We start from the raw sequence: 24,141 nt of genomic DNA, 5'->3' as shown, positions 1-24,141 counted from the left end.
AATCCATTATAGTGTGGGTAAAGATATAAACATACTATCACGGAAAAAAATGTTTAGCTACAAATATCCTGACTAATTTTTAAAATTAAAATTTTAAATCATAAGAAAATAAAAATATCAATGTAGGGTATTATAGCGTAAATAATTGATTATTAAATATTTTAACACCGTGTATGTCTCACTATATTTTGATATTGGAATACATGAGTTCTTTTGTCTAACTTACAAGTTATGTATGTAAATTAGTGAAATATACTTAAGTTTTCTATTTTCCCATCATATATAATAAGATATATTTATTTTTTTACTTTACATTTTTTAAATATTTATAAAATAAAATTATTTATTTTATAATGTTTATAAAAATCTACTATCGATTATGTATCTCTATTTTTTTTAAATCACAATATATTCGACTGATTTAAACAAAAAATCAATTAATTTTTATTTTTTCATTTATTATTTACATAAGCATTTTATGATGACTTTTGTTTACTTGGAATTTGATCTATTTTGATTAGCATCAGCCTTTATGTTAGTTTTTAACATATGGTCATACGTGTAAATCAATTTAAGATGTATATTAACAGGGATAAATTACAAAAACCCTCTGAACTTAGGCTAATTTGAGAAAAACAGCCCCACATATTCATAATTATCAAAATTTTCCTCATGTTTCTTTCCATCTTACAAACCCCCTTACAATATAATTTTTCACGGATTTTTTTTTATTACTTGGAATATTCCCCGAAAAATGTTGTTTCTACCTTGCACACGCGATAAAAATTACCATAAGGGAGACTTTACACGGAATCTTAATTTATTTTTCTTAAATAAATGTTTCACAACCTTTTAATATTACAACTACATCCCCTAAGGGTAATTTTTGTTTTTAAAAAGTAGGATAAAAGAAATGTCACGTGTACAATGATAGAATCCACATTTTTTGGGATATTACATGGAATAAAAAAGATTGCAAAAAAAAAAAAAAAAAAAATCATACCTTAAGGGGGTCGTGTAAGATAGAAACAAACATGAGGAAATTTTGGTAATTACCGATAAATGGGGGTGTTTTTCGTAATTTAGCCAAAGTTCATGAGGATTTTCATAATCTATCATATTAACAACAATTATTGTTGTTTTTACGTCTTACGTTTGCTTATACCCTTTCAATTTAAATAATTTTAATGTCAGTTTGATAATATAATTAAATATTAATTTCTAATATATTTAATGTGTTTTTGGATGCTTCAGTTACCACACATAAGGACTTTGATATAAAGGTTGCGAGATTGAATATAATTGTTTTTTTATACAAAATAATAGATCATTGCAAAACACATTGATACAAAATCATTATTAGTATTGTGATTAGTATTAGCATTAATTAGAATTGTGATTATTATTAATATTCTTTGAATTGGTATTAGTATTAAGACTAGGATTAGGATTCGAATTAATATAGTATTAGATAATATTAGGATTGTGATATATAAGGATTATGATTAGTATTAGTATTAGTATTAGAATTACAATTAAGATTATGATTATGATTAGTACTACAATTAGTGACATGTATTAGTATTATGATTATGATTAGTATTAGTATTAGAATTACAATTAAGAATATGATTATGATTAGTACTACAATTAGTGACATGTATTAATATTAGGATTATGATTAACATTAGGATTAGGATTATGATTATAATTAAGATTATAATTATAATTAGAATTAACATTAGCATGCGTATAAGCATTAGCATTATTAGTATTAAAATTATTAGGCTAGGATTAGACTTATGATTAGTGTTAGGAATATGATTAGGATTAGAATCATGATTAGTGTTATGAATAGGATTAGGAATAGGATAAGAATTTGGATAATATTAGGATTAGAATTATAATTAACATTAACATATCCAGATTAGCATTAACATAAAATTAGTATTAGTATTAGTACATGTATATTAGCATTAACATTAACCATATTAGCATATTAGTATTAGTATTAGAATTAATATTTGTATTAGTATTAGTATTAATATTAGTATTAGTATTAGTATTAGCATTGGCATTAGTATTAGTATTAGTATTAGTATTAGTATTAGTATTAGTATTAATATTAGTATTAGTATTAGTATTAGTATTAGTATTAGTATTAGTATTAGTATTAGTATTAGTATTAGTATTAGTATTAGTATTAGTATTAGTATTAGTATTAGTATTAGTATTAATATTAGTATTAATATTAGTATTAGTATTAGTATTAGTATTAGTATTAGTATTAGTATTAGTATTAGTATTATTATTAGTATCAATATCAGTACGAATATCAATATTAGTATTAGTATTAGTATTAATATCGATATTAGTATCAGTATTAGTATTAATATTAGTATCGATATTAGTATCAGTATTAGTATCGATATTAGTATCGATATTGGTAAGTATTGATATCCGTATTGGTATCGGTGTTGGTATCAGCAATGGTATCAATAATGGCGTAAACATTATCTTTTTTGAAATATTTATAGGTTGTATTATTGTTTGAGTAATGTACATCACTAATTGAACGCCGTTAGTGATAAACTTGCAGGTTATTTGAATATCTATTGTGTTACTTCTCTGCTATCGTATTGGTTGTTAAGTTATTTATTTTGTAGAAGATTGACATGGTGTAGTAGTTTGCATTCCACAAAATAGAGTTATACCATATATTTTGAATGATTTCACTTAATCTTCATATTGTGTTTTGCGCGCTTCGCGTTTTTTTCTTTGTATATTTAATTGAATTTCATATGTTACAACTCTGAATTAAGAGATAAAGTTTATTTTTTTTTTATTTCCTTCCATTTTGTTTTACTTGAATTCATGAAGTTATAAAGAAATAACCATTTCCATATTATTATTTTTTCTCATTTCAAAACTAACCCCGTGCAACGCACGGGTGAAGTACTAGTATGGTATAAAACTTGGTAGTATTGAAGTGAGAAAATTTTGGTATTTATTCTAGCCACCCCTTTATTTATATGTACTATATTTTTTTGCAAAATCCTGTATAAAAAAAATATAAAATGTAAGCAAATAAAAGAAAATGATACAACATATGTTTAATTTTTTTTTTAATATATTTGATTCTTAATAATTATAAAAATGAAGGATGCATAATATTTATAAAATAAAAAACAGTTATTATTGTGTGAATGTCATTGTATTATTGAAAATTATAGGCAAACAGTTTGTTGGGTACCCGTTGAGCTATTATAATTATTTCAAACCGAATAATTATGAATATATATAAATATAGAAGATAATCGAAAAGGGAAACGCGTTTAGGGATTATACGCTTTCTAATAAATTAAAATAAAATACGGAAAGCAAAAACAAACTCAAAGACCTACATGAGTCTATTTGAAGAGCAACGAGGTGTGAGAGGTCACGTCACCTCATTCTTGATATTGTTCGATTCCATGTGAACTTTTTCGATAGTAATTTGATTGCGAACGTTCAATTTGGTCATTCATGTGGAGATTGTTGGAGAAGTAATTAATAGAATGAACCAATTGACAGTGATTTTTCAAGATCATGGTAGTGGCATTAACATTATTAATCATGTGGTTAGGTCTTTCATTTGTGAAGGCATTAACATTGTTAATCATGGTAGTGAGGTTAACATTATTGATCATGTGATTAGGTCTTCTATTTGTGAAGGCATTAATATCACCGATAAGGGGGGAACTTTCGGAACAATTGATCAAGCGAGTGGCATTTTAAGTTGTTTATGTGTATCTATAAAAGGGGCTCATTCGATCCTATATTCGGTGATATACATTGGGTGGGTCTTCTGCTTCCACGTGTTATTTTTTGTATTTTTCTAAGACCCCTACAAGTTAATTTTAGTGGGGAGATATATTATAAAATATAAAAAAGGACACGTGGCAGCAAAAAATTTACCCGATATTTATCATCGGGTGCAGGGTCGAAGAAGTCATATAAAAGGGAAGTATTCAAGAACAATTGTAGAATATAAACAAAGATATGCCTTTCTTTATTTTTGCTATGTCATTTTCTTCTTTATGCATGTTCTATTCATGTTAGTAAAAAAAAATGACAGTGCTATTTTTACCTTTAAAATATCTTATTTCACTACTAAATTAAAATATTTCCTATTTTATTTCTTTCTTTCTCTTTGACCCATATCTTATGCAAATTCATAGAATGTCTACCACCAAACTAATTAGAATAATTACAAAAAACTACACAATTTTCCACTATAATCTTTATTACAAAATCTCACTCTCTCCACCTTAAGTGAGCCATACCTTCCTTAGAGAAAAACACTTAAAGGTCAAAAAGAGTAGGAATTCACGTTGAATAGATTTTTTTTTAAACAGAGAATTTTGATATTGTTGTTTTCGGTGGATTAAAATTTAGAAAATGGGTTACATTTCATTTAGCGCAATCCGCCCAAAAACTGAATCGGATTGAACGATTTTCAGGATCTTGTATTTTGGAAGAATCAACAGTCTGCTAACTATAAAAAATCTAAAGTTCACAATTTTGTTGTACAAAATTGGATGAAATGTTTTGTTGCATTAACACAAGTCACATAATCTGCAGGTCGATGATAAGAAATTTTGAATATCTTGAAATGGGTTACATTTCATTCAGCGCTATCCGCCCAGAAATCGAGAAGGATTGAATGATTATTAGAATCTTGTTTTTGGAAAGGATCAACAGACTGGTAACTATACAAAATCTAAAGTTAACAATGTTGTTGTGCAAAATTGAATGAAATGTTTTGTTGCATTAACACAAGTCACATAATCTGTAGATCGTATGATATGAAATTTTGAATATCTTGTAATAAATATTTTATTGCAATAAAAAAAAAAAATTATAACATAGGAGGATTAAGCGGTATAAGGGGATGATGGTGGATTAGAAATATTTATAATATTTTATATAAATTTGATGGCGAATTTAGATAATTTAGAGCAGGGTTGGGCATGGGTCGGGTTGGGCAATTATTGGCCAATTATCTACCCGACCTGACCATCCGATTTTGCTGAAAATTCAAAACCATTACCGTCTCGACCATTATGAGTCGGGTGAACAATGGGTGGTTGGTTGGTATTATCGGCCATCATTTTTTTTTTTACAATAATAAGATGTTTTTTTAAAAGATATTAAAAACTGAGAGAAAAATTATTTGAGTAAAAATCTTAAATTTTTAAAATTAAGAGTTTTTTTTATTAAACTTCTGCAATAAATAAATATATAATGAATAATTTGGAATAAGAATTATAAAATAAAAATAGTACGGAAAGGTTTATAAATTTGTGATTTGAGTTTTTGAGTTTTTACTTCTTTCATATATTATTTTAAAATAAAAAAAATAAGAATTACAATTAAATATTTATAATAAAAAAAATTATTAAAAAAGTCGGTTGGTTGATATTATTATCACCCGACCAACCGACTTTTGAGTATAAATGGATCGGTCAAAATTACCGGCCCGATAACAAAATTATCGACCAAAAGAAGTAGGTCGAAAGTGGATCGGTTGGCCGATAAAACCGATTCATGCTCAGCCCTAATTTAGAGATAGAAATAGCACCACTCATAAATAAAATAAAAAAAAAAAAAAGTTTAGCATTAGTCGTCGTCGATTAGCTGGTCGGTGGTGCATGCGTATTATCGCATGGCCCGTTGTCGTCTCTTACACAATAACATTTCTTTCTCTCAATAACATAAAACAGATCTTGCCATTTTGGCTCCAAAAACAGTTAAAACTTTTTCCCAGCAGAAAATGCATCTCTTTCAAATTACAGTACAAAAGTTAACAGCTTTCTTGCAGATGTCAACATAATATTCAAGAATTTCAAAAATTTACTCAACAAGTACATTTTCAATAGTCAACTAGAAAAAGTGCCCAAAAAAAAAATAGAAGACAAATAATATCAGACATTAAATACAGGGTATTTGTTTTCTCCTACTAGCTACAAGCAAAGTCGAATCGTTTCTTTCTCCCTCTCCTCGTCGATTTCCGTGGAGGAAACATTCGAATCTTGCTTCACAAGGCATCTCTTGTACGGCATAAACCCCCTCCTGGAGTTCACCGACGACCCCGATATTTTCCTACTCAATTTATTGGACGAAAACGCCCTTTCATCCTCCCCTCTCCGTTGAGGGCAGCTATTCGAACCGGTCGAGGACGAAAACGTCTTTTCATCGTTGTACAAGGGCTGCGCTTTGACCGGGGTTGGATTGTGCACTTCGAGAGTCAACCATGGAAACGGGCCCCACTTATCACTCGTCGTTTGTGTGCACGAGATATTACTAGTCTTAATTTCGTTACTATAAACTGGCGTAGTTGATCGATCACAAGTCTCCACGGTGGAATTGATCAATAATATCTTGCCAAACAGCTTCAAACTTTGGGCGGAAGATTCGTTCGACTCTTGTCCACAAGAAGACGAAATTTCCGATTCCTGTTCGGTAAAAGTAAAACATTGTTAGTTCCAGTATAAATTGGATCAATATCTAGGGAAGGAAATCAGATCGGAATTAGGACTTTGGAAAAATTCCAATTCTGTTTTTGGAAGTGGAAAATTAATTTCAATTCTGTTCCAAAATAATTCGAAAATTGAAATTTCGGAAATTGTTAGTTTGAACATAAATTTTGATCACATCTAGGTTTGGAAATCGGACCGATCAAATCGGAATTAGCACTTTCAGGAAAATTCCATTTTTTTCAGAAGTGGAAAACTAATTCCAATTCCATTCCAAAAAAAAAAATCAGAAATTGGAAAAAAAAATACTTGTTCTGAAATCGAAAATTTCCGATCGAAATTGGCAAAATAAAAAAAAAAATTAAAATAAATTCCCATTTTCCGGCCAGCTAATTTATATGATAATATTGATATTATAAGTGTAATTTTCGGAAAAAAAAATTGGAATATTCGGAAATATTTTAAAAAATTAACATAAAATCGGGAACCGAGAATCTAATATGTTTTCCAATTCAATTAAAAAAATGGAAATATTGGATTACGAAACTTTCACAATTCAAAATCAAAATTATAGTTCCAAAATCGGTTTTCGGATTGGAATCAGCGAGATTTCAAAACTTCCGTTCCAATTTCCACACCCCTAATCAAATCAAATGCAATCATAAACAAGGCTCATAAAAACGAATCGCGCTATAGTAGTACCAGATTTTTTCGTTCATCTTCACTCGAATTTCCAATTTGGCAATCTTCCGGAAGAAATTTGGGCGCCTCGGTATCGGAATCATTGAGAGCAAGATCAGACGATGAATCCGAAGCTACAGCAGATAAAACGGAAGTAGGAGATTGGTTCTCATCCTCCGAAGTGCTCGGAGATGCTGCCGGAATATTCTCCTCCTGTATCGAGATTCCCATTTTCAGTGGAGAAACGAGCTTACGAGGGTAAGGGTGCATCGGTTTCCTCTTAGGCCTAGGTGGCGGAATTTCGATCGGTTTTACGGGAATGCCATCGATCGTATTAGACTCACGAACAACCTGAATAGAGCCAAAGAGATTCCGTGTGTTAGTTAGTACAATAGATACCCAAATGATCTAGTTTTTACTACTAATATAATTTTTGGGTTTATTGCATTCAGCACCCCTCTGTTTTATCTAATTGCACAAAACTCCTCTCCATGTTATTTTGATAGCAAAAAAAACCCCATATGATTCAATTTTGTTTAGCAACCAGCCACTAAAAACCAACTGCTTAGGGGTTGTGTCCAAAACTAAAATGCATTAGAAGGGGTTCTTTTTGCTAATATTTAATAACACGGGGAGTTTTTTAGCAATTCGATACAGCGCAGGGGTACTAAATGCAATAAACCCTATATTTTTTCGCACGCCTTGATGGTCATAAAGAGATATGACTTACTCAAGAAGGCGGCGTATTAGATTATAATGGTAGTTGTATAAGAGCATTAAAACCTTGGAGAAAAACTTCTGAGCATGGCTTCTTATTTGCACTGCCGTTTTCGTGCCCACATGCTCTGAAAATTTCAAAAAAAAAAAAAAAAAGGTTAGAATTCTCGTTGCACGAAAAAATAAAAATAAATGTGTGTGGATCGGATCAAATACGTACCTTCGATTTTCCTCCAAGCGCGACCGTATAGTTTCAAGGCCTCGAGAAATTTCTTGTGCTCTTCTTCGGTCCATCTTTCTCTTTGTTTAGTAATCGTGTACGGCTTTCTCACCTACTCGAATAAAATGCAAAAAATTTACGGAAATAAGTCGAATGATTTACGTTTTAAATTGTTTAATAAGCAAAAAAAACTAAGGGAAGCGTGTAAAAAACCTTTAGGCCGCAATCGTCCACGGGACTGAACTGCTCTTTCAACGGGATAATTTCGATTTTCTTACATCCATTTTCTTCTTCCTGCATTAGAAACATCAAGAATTCAATTAGAAACATTAATACTGAGAATTAAAGTTTTATTTTTTATTAAGAGACTGAGTTAATTCGAGTTGTAACGAGTTCGTTTCTTTTCGCATACCGATCTTGTTCGATTATCAAACAACCTCATATGGCACAAACCCACATCTGATTCACTTTCGGAATGATTAATTAAGAAATTTTTACCAGCAAATTTATGTCCTATCAAGAGTTTTTACCAGAAAAAACGAAAAACGGTTACAAACTGGAGAATTATTACACATAATCAAAAAGATTCCACTAAATTCCACACATTTTGCAAAGGGTTTTTCGTAAGTAGATCCGGGTTGTTATACTTACCCGAACATCATGAGGGGCTTTTTCGTAATTTGACCTTACTTCGGGCCATAATTTTACCCTATGAACAAGAATTTATTTTTAATTTTTTTCTTGACAAAATCTCAATTTTATTTGGTATAGCTAACAGAAGAATTACAAGAAACCATCATCTTTTCTTGGTTTTTTTTTTAAATCTGTTATATACTACTAGAGCAAAACAGCAGAGAGACAGGGGCAAAAAGGTAAAATTGCCATCAAATTAAACAGAACAAAAAAACCCAAATCGAACTACAGAATCCATAGCTAAAAAAAATAAAGCTCACCTGTAATGAACCCATAGCTTCACAAACCAGAAGCTTAGCCGAGAAATCCGCTGAACCTATTTATTAATCAAATAAAATATTTTTTTCTCTCCGCCGTGAATTCGAAATCAAGATCAGAACTTTATTACAAAGGGCAACTGAGAGTGAAAGAAGAGCCACAGATTTTTTTAATTTATTTTTTATTATGAGCTAAGAACAAATGAGAGGAGAAAAAAAGGAAAATAATATATAAGAGGAGGAAATGATTTTGGGTTTGGCTGCTTAATGGGTGGGGTGGGGATGAGAGAGAAGAAGAAAGAAAAAGTGTTATGGATGCCACGTCATTGGGGGTGAAAGTGTAAATTGTGCACTTTATGGGGGGGCTTTCTGGTATTTGATTGAGAAATACGAAGGAATCTTGTGGCTAAAATTGAATTGGAGGTGACGACACGTGGCGCGTCTACGTAAGCTAACACCACCAGCGCTTTTTCTCTTTTTTCTTTGTTTTGTTCAAAATCTTATCTGAGCGTTTACTAATTATTTAATAAATGAGGGGGGGTTTCGCACTTTTCCATTAGTCGGATGCCACGTGTCTGTCGTTTCGTGGACAGCTATCTTCCCTCACGGGAAAACATTGTTCGTGTTGGGGTTTGATATTTGCAAAGGCCAACTTATTTTATTATTATATTATTATATTTATAGGACAATATTAAAAAAAAAAAAAAAAACCATATCCCTTGGTCAAAGTTGTTCGTAAAACAATGGATGCTTGGTTTTCTTTCAATTTCAATTTTATTATTTCTCGAAAATAAATTCGTATTTGTTAACTTATCAAAAATAATTCTTACAGCAATTTCAAAAGTTTATGTCTTTATGTCTATTGTAAATATAATTTGGCTGCTTCAATAAGAAAAAAATTGACTGACTGCCGCGTTAGAAGATATTTCCACTAAAAACAAACAAGTATCACTTTACCTATTAATTTTTTTTTTAAATTACACTTTTCCATCACCTTTAAAAATGATTTCACTCTAGCATTCTCAAGAGCAAAACATATTTCTTCAAAATAAAATGAAAATAATTTCTAAAATTATTTCAAACATTACCAATATCTATGAATCCAACATTATATATTTATGTTTTATAAATATTTGAAGAAAAAAGAATAAGTGGTTCGTGTTGAATTACATGAACCAGTTACACTAACTAATGTCGTTGTTGTTATTACTTTTTTAATAGTTTTATAACGATTCAATTGCACTTTGCTTTTGAAATCATTTCCGGCAGCGAAGCCCAAAACTTGTGTTTCTCAACAATATGTGAAGTCCAGAGTAATAACATGTTTCTCAACAATATGTGAAGTCCAGAGTAATAACTCACAGTTTTCCGCTCTTTTTCTTTTTAGTTTTTCTTTTAATTCATAAACCTACTTAACATAATCAATATTGGGGTACAGTAAAATTTAACTTAGATTTATTGTAAAATGAGGCTCGAGAATTGATTTGATGTTATAACATTGAAATTTTCATATTTGCTTTCCTTTCATTTATGTTGGAAAAAGTAACTAGGGGAAAATGTACTACAAATGAAGCTGCGCAATAATTATAATATATATTTTCTAATTCGAACTAAAAGGTGATAAGAAAACAAAACTTATCAATTATATATGTCGAATAATTACTATAATGACAAATTGTGAATAACAACAATAATATTTGACCAAAAAAAAATTGAAAAATATTCATAAGATGAAGGTATAAGAAAATAATTAAAGTACCTTAAAGTCTTCTGCGTCCTCGTCACTAAATTCATTTGGTTGATTCAATTTCTTTTCTTAATTGCTTGATATTTAAAAAACTATTACAAATTTGAACATAAATTTTAGACTTTAATGGATTTGTTTTTTAATATGTTATATTATAAAATATAAACCATATTGGTCTTTGAGATGCTACACTTGATGAAATACACGTGTGTGAAATATCTTTCCACTAAGCACACATACAAATGAGAGTTTGTGTGTAATTGTGTGCAGATCAACGGTTATTAATCACTCGATGTAATTCGCTGGTGTAGCATCAAAAAACCCACCCAATATAGCTTTTTTTTTTACACGAAGGAATCACATTCAATCTTATAGGTGCAGTAGATATACTTACTCTTTCGTGTAATACCTTGTAAACCAAATGAGATATACAAACAACAATATAATAGACAACTAACCATGTATAATTAATGAGTTTAACCTAAAAATTATTGACAAGGAGATTCGAACTTGTGTCAAATTATGGCACTATATTTTCTTGCCACACCCATTAGACAACCTCTCCGTGGGCTAAATCTAGTATACTACAAAATCGTCCCCCAAATGAGGATCTAGTGGTTTGAGCAAGTGAGAATTTGTGTCAACTGATCCAAGTTCGAATCCACTTGTCAACAATTGTTAGGTCGAGTTTGTCAAACATGGGTAACCTAATATAGTTCACATGTCTCGTGTGGTTTGCAAATTATATATACGACGAGAGTGTAGTTTTTATGCATTTATATGATTAGCTGTGGTTCCTGTCATTAAAAAAATTATATATACTACTTAAATCAAAATTCAATAATTATAAATTGAAGATAAGTAAAATTAAAATTGGTAATAGGTATTTTTCAATGAACATGCAAATTTGAATAATGTAGGTGGGCCCCAATTGGAAGAAAAAGCAACAAGGACCACATGATAAATAAATGTTTAACCAGAAATTAAATATAAAGGCGGTCCACATGTTCGTCATCCAGGGCGAGTTACACTTGCTTTTGTCTCCACAACTTGCAAAAGCTCATTTCCTTACACAAATATCCCCACACACACACATGCATTTATATATATTTTTATATTACTTAAATATCTTACAACCTCTTAAAATAGGCATATATTCAACATTTTTTTTCCCTATTTGTGGATATTGCTAAGATATTATTATGTGGTATATATATTTCCACTCTTGAAGAAGATAGAATCGTATTCTAATTTATTAAGGGTAAATTATAACCACCCCTGAGGTATGGTTAATTTATGAAAAAAATTCCTCTTGTTCGAATAATTATATTTACCTCTCACCTATAATTTTTCTTACACTCTCTATCTTTATGGTGTCAAATTCAACGTTATTATCTAGATTTGTGGAATGTACTCTAATTTGTACTCGTTTTGTGCAAAAATACAATTTCTGATGCACCACAATTTAATATATACAAGCCAAAAAACACATATTATGATTATCTTGCTTCAAAAAGTAGAGTTCGAATGTCATAAAACGGGTACAAAAGTGATAATATTCCATATAATTTCGAAGATTCCAGAAAATTTGAAACCGCAAGGGTGTATATGTAAGAAGATTTATAGTTAAGGGGTTGTTGTAATTACCCAAACATGATGAGAGTTTTCGTAATTTGACCATACATCAGGGGATGGTTGTAATTTACCCTGTATTTGGGTTCCGTGTCATTAAAAAAATGTGATCGTATATAATTTTGGATTCCACCACTTTCAATATGCCATCTCAAGTCAAGCGAATAACGCTTCAATACGTTCTCTCAAGTGCAGACGCGAATAACATTTGAAGTCTTGCACTTAAATTATTTGAAATGGGCGATTGCAGTGAGATTCGAGCTTAAAGCCTTTCATTTGGTATGAATATAATACCATATTGAATGACCACCTTAACAAAAAAACTTAACTTGTAGGTGAATACATCATTCAGATGTTGTTTGGCTAAGTTTATAAGATGCTGAAAATAGCTTATAAGCTTTTCAACTTTTAAAACATCTTATATGAGTTTACCAGCTATTTAAATTAAATTTAGCCAAACGGGCCTCTCTAATATATTATTAATTATGAAACAAACTATTGGATAAGTAATTGAATATTTTAATAGTAATAAAATAAGATCAATCAAGCATATACGTATCTAGACCAATTGATTATACATCCACAATAGTATGATATTGTATATTTTAATCAAGATCAAACTTTGTTTTTGTTTTTGTATATCTTTCAAAGACCTACCGCCATAAGTATATTATATTATTATTCGTCCAATATAAACCATTGGTCCTTTTTTCATACCGAGTCAGTGTGGGACACATTTTACACCCCAACCATATCAAATGAGGTATTGAAGCACAAATTAGGGAGAAATAGGACTGAATTGAGCAACGCGTAATCGGAGTCCGATGGTTCGACCCGATTATATTTGAACTAAGTTTAAGTTTTAATGAACCGGTTAAATTTGAGCCACTTTATTAAACTTGATTTGTTTATGACCTCCGCCTAATTAAATTAATAATTAAATATATATAAATTATTTATTATTTTAATACATACAAGTTACAACCTTATTAGATCGTTATATTTTGCAAAAACATTAGTAAAAAATAATCCTTCATTGTGGACTCTGATGGAAAAACAAAAAAATACAAAAAAGTCAAAACGAAAAACAGGTTAAAATACAATTACATCTAGAATTACTTTTTATTTTATTTTATGTTTCTTCAGTTTGGTTTGTGATACATTTTTTGTCATATAACTACTTAAGGAGACTAATCATTACAATGTTAAACTTGATTTGTATCAAGGAACATACTATGATTTTATCTTATTTTGCGAATGGTTTTTATCCTATTTTGTTCTTCATGAATATTATGATTTTGTTTCTTTGGCCCATACTTATTCTTTTTAAACACGTTCGGCTGCAAAGTTGTAAAATATGTAGTTTACATATTGCTCAACATAGGCCCGATATGAATCAGAAGGCCCGAAAAAGTAAATGAGTTAAGTTTGAGCCCATAATAAAGTCCGATGGTATGTGAACTTGAACATATAATAAATTAATAATGAGACTCAATGGTACGTGAGCTTGAGTCAACTCAAGCTCGACCCACATGATCTGATTGCCAGCCCTAATAAAAAAAAGAGTTATTTAAAAAAAATGAAATAGAAGAGAGTTGCTTAAAAGAAAAAAGAAATAAAATAATATAATAACAATTAATAATTAAGAAATAAGAAGAAGGAAATAGAAGAGAGGAGAGAGAGAGAGAGAGAGAGAGAGAGGAGAGAGAGAGAGAGATAAGGGTAAGGCAAGAATTGTGGACTAGAAAGAAACAAACCAAAGTGTGGTGGGTGAGGATGAGGATGGATGAGAAGATGATATGTTTTCACCTATTTAATTTCTGTGGGACCCGCTTTCCTTTCAGGTGGTGGCGAGTGGCCTTTTTGCACTTTTTCCGCCACGTCACCGCCACTCGCCCCTCCATAATTATTTAATACCGCCACGTCATTTTTCTGCTAGAGAGAGAGAAGCGTTTTATACCGTATGGTTTTAGACTTTTAGTGAGAGAAAGAGAAAGTAAGGGGTGTTTCTGGACCACTACACCTGGAACAAATTAAATAATACGAAAATATAATGGCCACAAGTTTTATTTATTTATTTATTTATTTTTGGTTGGGAAAATTTGGCAGATGAATGTATTAACAGTGCTTGATACAGAGACAGGTGTCCTCAATACAGCCAGACTTCCAGTTCATCTCAACAAAAAGATAAAAGCAATCTACTAAAAAAAATAAAAAAATAAAAGAATAAAATTGAGAAATAATTAAGGGTAAATTACAAACACCCCTGAGGTATGGTCAAATTACAAAAACACCCCTCTTGTTTGGATAATTACAACCACCCCCTCAACTCCTCAAATTTAGTGGAAGCTTCGAGATTATATGGAATATTATCACTTTTGTACCCGTTTTATCCTATTCGAACTCTACATTATGAAGCAAGATGATCATAATATGTGTTTTTTAGCTTGTATATATCAGTTTGTGGTGCATCGGAAACAGTATTTTTACACAAAATGAGTACAAACTAGAGCACATTTCACGGAATCTAGATGATTATGTTGAATTTGGCACCATAAGGGTGGAGGTGTAAGAAAAAATCATAGTTGAGGGGGGTAGATGTAATTATCCAAACAAGAGGGGGATTTTTGTAATTTGACCATACCTCAGGAGGGTGTTTGTAATTTACCCAATAATTAATAAAGGATACAAAAGATTGTGGGAAAGATCTTAGATCTTCTTTTCAGACACCACAAAGTGTGACGAAATAGGTAAATACTAAAAAAAACATTTGATAATATATTATGGAGTAACTAATTAATATTTATGTAGATAATATATTATAAACGAGGTTACATATAAGTGGAATTTATGTTTATAATTTTTAGATTCTGCAGGTTTCGATCCGAAGTGAATTTTGGAAATTTCAATAGAATTCTAAAATTTCAATTTTTTTCAATTTTTGTAAATTGGATCGGGCCATTCATCAACAATGGGCTGGGTATTAATATAAAGCTAAGTAAACATGTTACTTTTTCTAAAAGAAAAAAAAAAAAAAGCAAAAAAATCAAACCTGTTAATTGGTTGGATAAAATTAGTATAGGCTAATAACTAGAAGTAAACGGATCCTAATTATACTAACACCTAGACATACATGGCCACGGGCCGGGTCTGACACGACCCAACACGGAAAAGGACCGGCCCTGACCCGACCACCTTGGACCTGGATCCGAGTTAGCATGGGTCGGTTTCGGGTCTTATTTTTGTGGACCCCATTTTAATTGAAGGAATTATGCCTAAAAATGCTTTCAAGTAGGGCTGGAACTCGGATCCCTTGCATGATTTTGATACTACTAACCACTGGACCACATAAAATGTTTAATAATTATCTATAAATAAATTATTAATTTTCATATGCATTATTATTAAATAATATTAATTAAAGTAATAACAAATGTAATATAATAAGTTTAAAAAAATATAAACAATCCCCGTTCATTATTTCCAAGTTTCAGACATCTATTATTTGGTACTATATTCAATATAATCTTCACTATTAAAAAAATATAAAGTATGGAATCAATTCAATATATAAACAAATGCATGACTTAATACAAACTCACTTATGTTATTAAAATTGATAGTGTGAAAAATACGAATGCAAAATAAAATAAGATGCTTATTTAAAAAAGAAAGAAAGATTATATCTGATTTCAATTAATTTAAATCGATTAACCTCATTTATTGACAAGAACTTATTAAAATTATTGATTATTTTATCATAAAAATAGTAAAATATAATTCGAAAAAATCGTAAGAATAAATCTTTTAATCGTAAGATTTGAATTGGTGAAGCTCAAGTTCTTTCAATCCGTAAGCTTTATTCAAGAATTTAAATTGATTAAGCTCAAATATTGACAATGACGTATTAGTCAAATTAAATATTTATAAGTTAAGTACTATCTTTTTAATTGAATTTTATTATAAAAAAATAATAAATTTTAATTTGTAAAAACAGTAAGAATTAAATCGTAAAAGATAACATTTTTTTTTGTAATTTTGAATTTAAAGTTAAGCTCAAGTGCTTTCAAATTTAAATTTACTTTTTTTTTTCTTCATCGTAATTTATTATTAACAAAAAAAAAAAAAAAAAAATTAAAAATCCAGTTTGGACCCAGACCCGAGGTCACCCGACCCGGACTCAAATCCGACTCACCATAGGTTGGTTTCGAGTCCCCTAAAAGTTGGAACCGACCCGTGGTTGTGTCTACTAACACTCCCCTAGAACTCAAGGAGGGTGATAGACCAACGTGAGGTTGTTAACTAAATCATAATGACGTCTATCAGTTGAGGCGCCTAGCGTCTGTGAGTCTCGGTGCTTGAAGGTGTGCAAAATTTCTGACAACTCTGATAATTGTCTAGTTTCCATCGATTGAATAGATCAGCAAATGACGATCTTGATGGTATCTTGATCAGAATATTGATCGGAACGTCGTGCACGACGGTAGGACATCACCGATGAACAACAATAGTTTATGGTGTGTTTTTTTCTTCTTATTACGGTTATACCGAGCGAAATATGGAAAAACACCAAAATCGAAACTGCAAAGAAAAATAAAAGCAATAATTTATGGTGTTTTTCCTAGCGGCGAAAACACGAAGAATAAGAATAAACACCACAAACCAATGACAAATCAAAAGGAGCAATGGTTTATGGCATTCTCTGTCTCGATTAAAACAAGCGAAAGATGGAGAAATACAAAAAAAAAAAAAAAAACAAAAAAAAAAGGAAAAGAAAAGAAAAACCAACGGTAGGGCTCTAATGCCATGTTAAAATACTTAAAAAAATATCATGATTTATAGTATTATTTGTATATTGTTTTCTCATAGAGGTACCTTTTTATAATAGAGGCTATTTAACAAAAATCCCTTATTAAATTTTGACTTCATAATAAATCTATTTATATTAATTATATTTATTATAAACTCAACTGACTCGAATTATTCAAAATACCCCCATTTAATATTACTGAAAGTTACCATATTATATTATTATGAAAAATCAATTAATTTTTTTTAAATATGCAAATTCTCTTAATATCTCCCCATATCACGCCATTTCAGTTTCTATTTTTCCTTTTTTTTTTTTTAATATTTTTTACTGGTTTTCTTTATTTTAATTTAAAACAAAAATTGGTTAATTTTTATTTTTTAATTTTGTTATTTGTATTTTCGGTTTTTTTTAAATAATTTTTTTCTTATTTATATTTTTCATCTTTTTCATTTTGATTTTTTTTAATGGTTTTATTTTTATTTTTCGTTTTGTTTTTTTTTAATTTTCAATTTTTTTATAATGATTTTTTTTTATTCTTTTCTCAGTTTTTTTGAATAAGAAAATGTTTTGTTTAATTATTTTTTGATTAAAAAAATTAATTTTTTTATATTTAAAAAAAAAAATCTAGCAGGTTTATCAAAGTGGAATCCACTATAGACTTATCGAAATCTACTATAAATTTGTTGAAAACCACTATAAATTTATCGAAAATCCACTACGAACTTGTCGAAATCGACTATAAACTTATTGAAATCCACTACAAATTTTTTGAAATCCACTATAAACTTATCGAAATCCACTATAAACTTATCGAAATCCACTATAATTTGTTGAAATCCATTATAAACTTATCGAAATCCACTATAAATTTGTTGAAATCCATTATAAATTTATCGAAATCCACTATAAACTTATCGAAACACACTATAAATTTGTTGAAATCCACTATAAATTATCGAAATCCACTATAAATTTGTTGAAATTCACTATAAATTTATCGAAATCCACTATAACTTTATTGAAATTCACTACAAATTAGTCGAAATCCGTGCATAGTGGATTCCAATTTGATAAACCTGCTGGATTTTTTTTAAAATATTAAAAAGAAGAATTGATTTTTTAATCGAAATATAAAAAAAAAAATAATTAAACAAAATATTTTTTATTCAAAAAAACTAGACAAAAAAATAAAAATTAAATTTAAAAAAAATTGAAATTAAGAAAAATAAACCATTAAAAAAATGAAAAATAAACATAAGACCATTTTTGTAAATATCAAAATGAAAAACATGAAAAATATAAATAAGAAAAAAATAATTTAAAATAAAAACCAAAAATAAAAATAAAACAAAATTAAAAAATGAAAAATAATCTATTTATGTTTTAATCGAAATAAAGAAAATCATTAAATAATCAAAAAGAAAAAGGAAAAACAGAAATTGACGTGAGATCGAGAGAAATTAGAGAGATTTGCATCTTTACAAAAAAAATAATTGATTTTCCATAATGATTGATATAAGGGTATAATAGTGAAACTTAATTATTTTTTATTAATTAAAAATATTTTGGATTTACCTTAAAAATCTATTTTTTTGGGTTGATTGTAACTACACACGTCTAACGGGGGGTTTGTCAAATTTTCCTTTATAATAAGGCATATAAGTCTAGTTATAATTTAAATAGACCTATTAATCTAAATGTGACTCTATAATAATAGGGAAAATTAGCGAAAACCCCTCATCTAGGAAATATAGTTAATGAAACACCTCTCCCAAAAATAATTAGAGAAAACCCTCTTAGCTAATATTCCATCTATGTGATATTTTCATAATTCCAAAACTATCCTTAATTGTCTATTATACTCTTTCAAAACTCTAATCTTATTTTTAATTTTCCATTCCGCCGCTTTCTCGTTTCTCTCTTCTCTTCTTCTGTATTTTCTCTCTCCTCTGATTTCTCTTTGCTCTGTTTTTTTCTTTTTTTTTTCTTTGTTTTCTCTGGCAATCTTCTCCCCGTCGCCGGAAGATGGAGAAAGAAAGAAGAGGAATCACTCGTCGTCGGCATGTGGAGGAGAAATATTCTTCTTTCTCAACATCATGTTCCACCCTGCCGGCGTGTGGAGGAAAAAGAAGAGGAACAAGTTGTTGAGAAAGAAGAAGAAGCACTCGTTGGCGGAGGAGAATCAACGGAAATTGTTGATGAAGGTATTTTTTTTTTTACTTTTATTATTTTTTTAGTGTTGGTTTTGTCATGTGCTCAAAATTGTTTATGGAGTGACCAACAATGATTGACAAATACCTTTGAATCATTCTTTTTTTTTTTTGGATATTGAAATGCCGATTTGTGTTTTTTTTGTATGAATTATTTTTATTATTTATTTTATTCTTGTTAAAGATTGGTTGAATTGTGTGGTGCGACGGTGTGGTGACGATGGGGAAGCAAATTTAGTATTTTTTGGGATCGGGCGGAGGATGGCGCGTGTAGAGAAATTCGCGCATATTGGAATGTTAATTGACTATGTACATGTTCAATAGTCGATTAAGCTAATCAACTGTGCTCTGGTAGTCGATTAAGGTTGATCGACTCCAACTTATTTATTTTTTTGGATTTTTTGTTTATTGATTCCGATTGAATAAATCATTTATAATGTTTGTTTATTTTTTGTTTTTGTAAAATATAATTGATTTTGCATTTTTTCGCAGTTGTGATTTGCTATTTTTAGTAGCAGATTCTTAATCGACTATGCTCTGGTAGTCGACTAAGGTTGATCGACTCCATTTTTTTTGGATTTTTTGTTTATTGATTCCAATTGTATAAATCAATTATAATGTTTGTATATTTTTTGTTTTTGTAAAATATAGTCGATTTTGCATTGTTTTGCAGTTGTGATTTGTTATTTTTAGTAGCAGATTTTTAGTCGACTATGCTTCATCATAGTCGATTAATATACCTGATATAGAAAAAAAATTAAAAAACAAAAAAAGAAAAGAAAAGAAAAATTAAAGAATTTCCTTAATCGACTATGCTTAATAGTCGATTAATAAAACTGATATAGAAAAGGAAAAAAAAATCTAAAAAAAAATCGCGCGTGATGCAGTGATGATGTGGCAGGCCGGTGCAAAGTTGGAAAACATAATGGCTGAAAATGGGTATGGACTTTTCTCAAATAAAACAAAATATTTTGAGCCTCTCCGCATTAAAAGAAGTAATGAGAGGTTTCCTCAAAGAACCCCATAATAATATTCGTAATTATACTAATAATATGCATTTGAACCAATTATTTATTCTTGGTCTCAAGATCTTCCAAGTTAATACCTAAATAATCTTCTCAAATTAGAGACTATTAAATTTTACAGTCATCATATGGTTAACATTTATGCTTCCAATTAGTAGAAGACTAATATTTCTCCCCGTGCAATGGGTGATATTCCAAAAGTCAAAAAAATTAACAATAATTAAACTCGTAACACTAAAAATGATTATATTTGAAGAAAATATTAAGTGAAAAGTTATCCATAATTTGATGAGGAAAACAAAGTTACAAAGATGTCATTAGCGGTTTCGTAAAATATAATTATTTTTTAATTTGTTTTTACAAAGACATCGTTGACAAAGAAAGGGGAATAACAAAGAGGGTTAAGAAAAATGATTATTAGAAAAATAAAAACATTTACGAAGATGTAAGAGAAATAATTTAAAAAAAAATAAATAATTACAACGAATAACAAAGAATGTTTGAAAAAAATAAAAATAAAGAAAGTGACATTGCGTACGAAAGCAATGAAACATGTATTTACAGAAGAAGAAGAAAGTTAAGACAATCGTTGTCCGATAAAAGATTACAATGAGAATGGAAAGATGTTTTCCATAAATTGGTATGTTATGGACTCCAACTCGAACGGCAGAACTTTGAACCTGAAAAATAACATGTAAAGAGGAAAAAAACGGAAGAACGTGATAAAAAAATAAGTTTATGAAATCGAAAAATACCATGATTAATGAAACAAATAGAATGAATGCCATGATAATTGATGTAGAAGCAAAGGAAGTCGGCATTGTTGAGAATATAACTGCTTGATCGAAGAAATTACCTAGTAGCCAAAAATAAATTGTGAAGTCGTTAATATTCCTAAAACAATTGTACCGTAATAGTGTAATATTTGGACATACTGTTGTGGGGAAACATATATTCAAAAAATAAACACAACAAAAAATAGAAATATACGTGCAAATAATTACAATACTTTATAAAGAATGTTAGGAAAACGAAGAACAAATAACATAATTGAATTGTTAACAAATACAAAAACATATAAGTGCTTACGCCGAAAATTATTGATTTGATGAAAGAGAGGACAAAACAAATAATAATAATAATCTCTATAAAGCGATAGTGTTCTTCGATGTTCTTGGTAACATGTATATATAGGAAAATTTAAGTTGAGATGGAGAATTTTTTGAAAAAAAATGTGTCCAGAAAGTGGGCAGTTAAGAAGAGAATCTGAAGATCATGTTTAGTGGAATAAAAAATAAAAAAATAAAAAAATCACAGTTGATCGTCATTAGTGGGGAAGGGAAAAGAAGAAGAAAAAGATAATAATTATAAAAATAAAATAAAAAAACAAACGTGCAAAAAAAAAATTTACAGTTGATCGTGACACTACAAGAAATTTTGGTTTTAGTGACGATTTTTTATGGTCACTAAAAGTTAGAAAATGGTAGTTAAAACTTATAGCAACCAAATTAAGCTTGGTCACCGGTGGTCACAACAGGGTGGCTACTAAAAGTACTCGGTGACGAGAAAATTAATTGGACGCTAAAAATAAGATTTAGCGACGAACTAATAATGGTCACTACAAATATAATTATTAGCTACCAGTTTTTGACTCGCTAATGTAAAATTTATGGTTGCAATAACATTAATGAAACATGTGGATTATTTCCACATTGTGTTTTTTAACTTTCTTATTTTTTAAACTAAATTTTAGTTATGGAATAAGTAGTGCTTAGTGGGTTAAGTATAGTGCTTAGTGGGTTAAGTATAGTGCTTAGTGGGCTAAGTAGTGCTTAGTGGATTTAATTGTGGACTTTATTCTAACTTCCTAACTAACCCACTAACCCATTTTCTTGAGTGCTCTTGTGGTTGGTTTTCTTGCAGATTATGGGCTGAGGAGTGGAAGCTTGAAATGTCTATAAATACCGATTTCAATACTCAATGATTTTTATCGATTCCGAAGAAAAAAAAACACCGAGAGCTGAAAAGAATACATGAGTGTTTTAGTGTGTTTTTAGGATCGGTTGGTTGTACTCCTCATGAGTACAATCTTTACGTACTCCTTATGAGTACATTCTTTACGTACTTCTCATAAGTACATTCTTTGTAGTCTAGATTGTTCAGTATATATGTTTCTAGACTTGGTTGTAAGAATGATTAAGATAGTGATCATTCATATGTTCTTTACGTACTCCTCACGACTCACGAGTACATCTTTGAAATCTAGAATTTTTAATATTTTTCTTTTTGTATCTAGATTTGAATGTAAGAATGATCATGAGAATGATTCATTCATAAGGAAAAAGTTTTCGCACCTCTTCTGTTTGTATTCTTGGAATACTGATTTTAATATTTTTCCGTCCTGTAAAGGGCAAGTTCACAAGTCTTTACTTGTGAACATTTTTAATTCTGAGTATTGTTCTTTTATCTTTATATTTCCGCTGCATGTTTGTTCAAGTGTCATAACACTTAAGATAACACCTCTGTATTAAATGAATTCGGGACCATAAATTCTTCCAATTGGCATCAAGAGCCAACACTTGACGTATACTAAGTGTTTGTTCCTATTTTCTTTTTCAGAAACGAATTCGTGATGGATACTCTGATGATTGCTTCTATGCGACCTCCTGTACTTGATGGCACAAACTACACCTACTGGAAAGTCGAGATGAGGGCGTATATCAAAGCCACTTATGAGAAAGCCTGGAGATCTATTCTTACTGGATGGAAGCCACCAACTATCACATATGCGGATGTGGATGTATTTCCAACACCAGAATTACGGTGGACAACAGATGATCTATCAAATGCACTCCAGGCAGAACTAGAAAAGGAAGAAGTTGCTACAGAATATGATGATGATGCGGATGAATGTCTCAACAATGTGGCATTTCAGATTCAAAAATTCAATAGGGCATACAGACGAAGTGGAATCAAGCCTAGACAGTTATTTCCAGATGGCTCTCCACAAAATCGAAAAACTCAACCTCGGAACAGATCTATTCCACAGAGAACATTTCCTCTAACATCTTCTCAAAACACTTTAAAAAATTCTTCATTTATTCGTTCAAATTCTGAACCCCCTAACTTGGATCATATTAAATGCAGGGCATGTTCAGGATTTGGACATTATGCTAATGAATGTGCAACTACCTTGAGAAGAAGAGGAATGAGTCTGATTTGTGCTGTCAGTGATGAGGAGGAAGAACAACCTGAACAGACAGAGGAACAACAATCCTCTAAACAAGCTCTTTCTGTCAGATATCTCACTGGAAGTGCCTCTGAAACAGAATCACAAGGAGTTTCTCTGGATGCTGCAACACTTTCTGAAACACTTTCAGTAACTGAAATTTCTGAGTTAAATACTGATCATTATACATGTTTAAACTCTATTTCTTTGAATGCAGCAGAATCCAGTAATGAAGCAGTTAGTGATGAGGAAGAAATGTGTAAGAGATTGTTCTGTGACTTGGAGAAGAAGACTCAAGCTCTAGATGCAGCCAACAAGGAAAATTCTTCCCTTAAAGAAACAATCACACATTTGGAGGTTGGTATCACCAAGAAGGATCTTGAACTGGCAAAGGTGAAA

At 30.0% G+C, this 24,141-nt stretch overlaps 1 protein-coding gene across 1 annotated transcript; it reads right to left on the bottom strand.

The window, feature by feature from the left end:
* Positions 1-5,853: 5,853 nt before the first annotated feature.
* Positions 5,854-9,408, bottom strand: LOC105956279 (protein REVEILLE 2). Its single transcript, XM_012980122.2, has 6 exons — positions 9,090-9,408; positions 8,350-8,430; positions 8,137-8,248; positions 7,983-8,044; positions 7,221-7,550; positions 5,854-6,497 (listed from the first exon to the last, which is right to left on the bottom strand). Exons 1-6 carry the CDS (start codon positions 9,102-9,104, stop codon positions 6,006-6,008), a joined length of 1,092 nt encoding a protein of 363 aa, XP_012835576.1. The 5' UTR covers positions 9,105-9,408; the 3' UTR covers positions 5,854-6,005.
* Between the last annotated feature and the right edge of the window lie 14,733 nt (positions 9,409-24,141).

This window comes from Erythranthe guttata, chromosome 11 (genome assembly GCF_056151865.1).
Source record: "Erythranthe guttata isolate IM_541 chromosome 11, IM_541, whole genome shotgun sequence".
NCBI lineage: Eukaryota > Viridiplantae > Streptophyta > Magnoliopsida > Lamiales > Phrymaceae > Erythranthe > Erythranthe guttata.
This window is presented reverse-complemented; position numbering and strand designations above follow the sequence as displayed.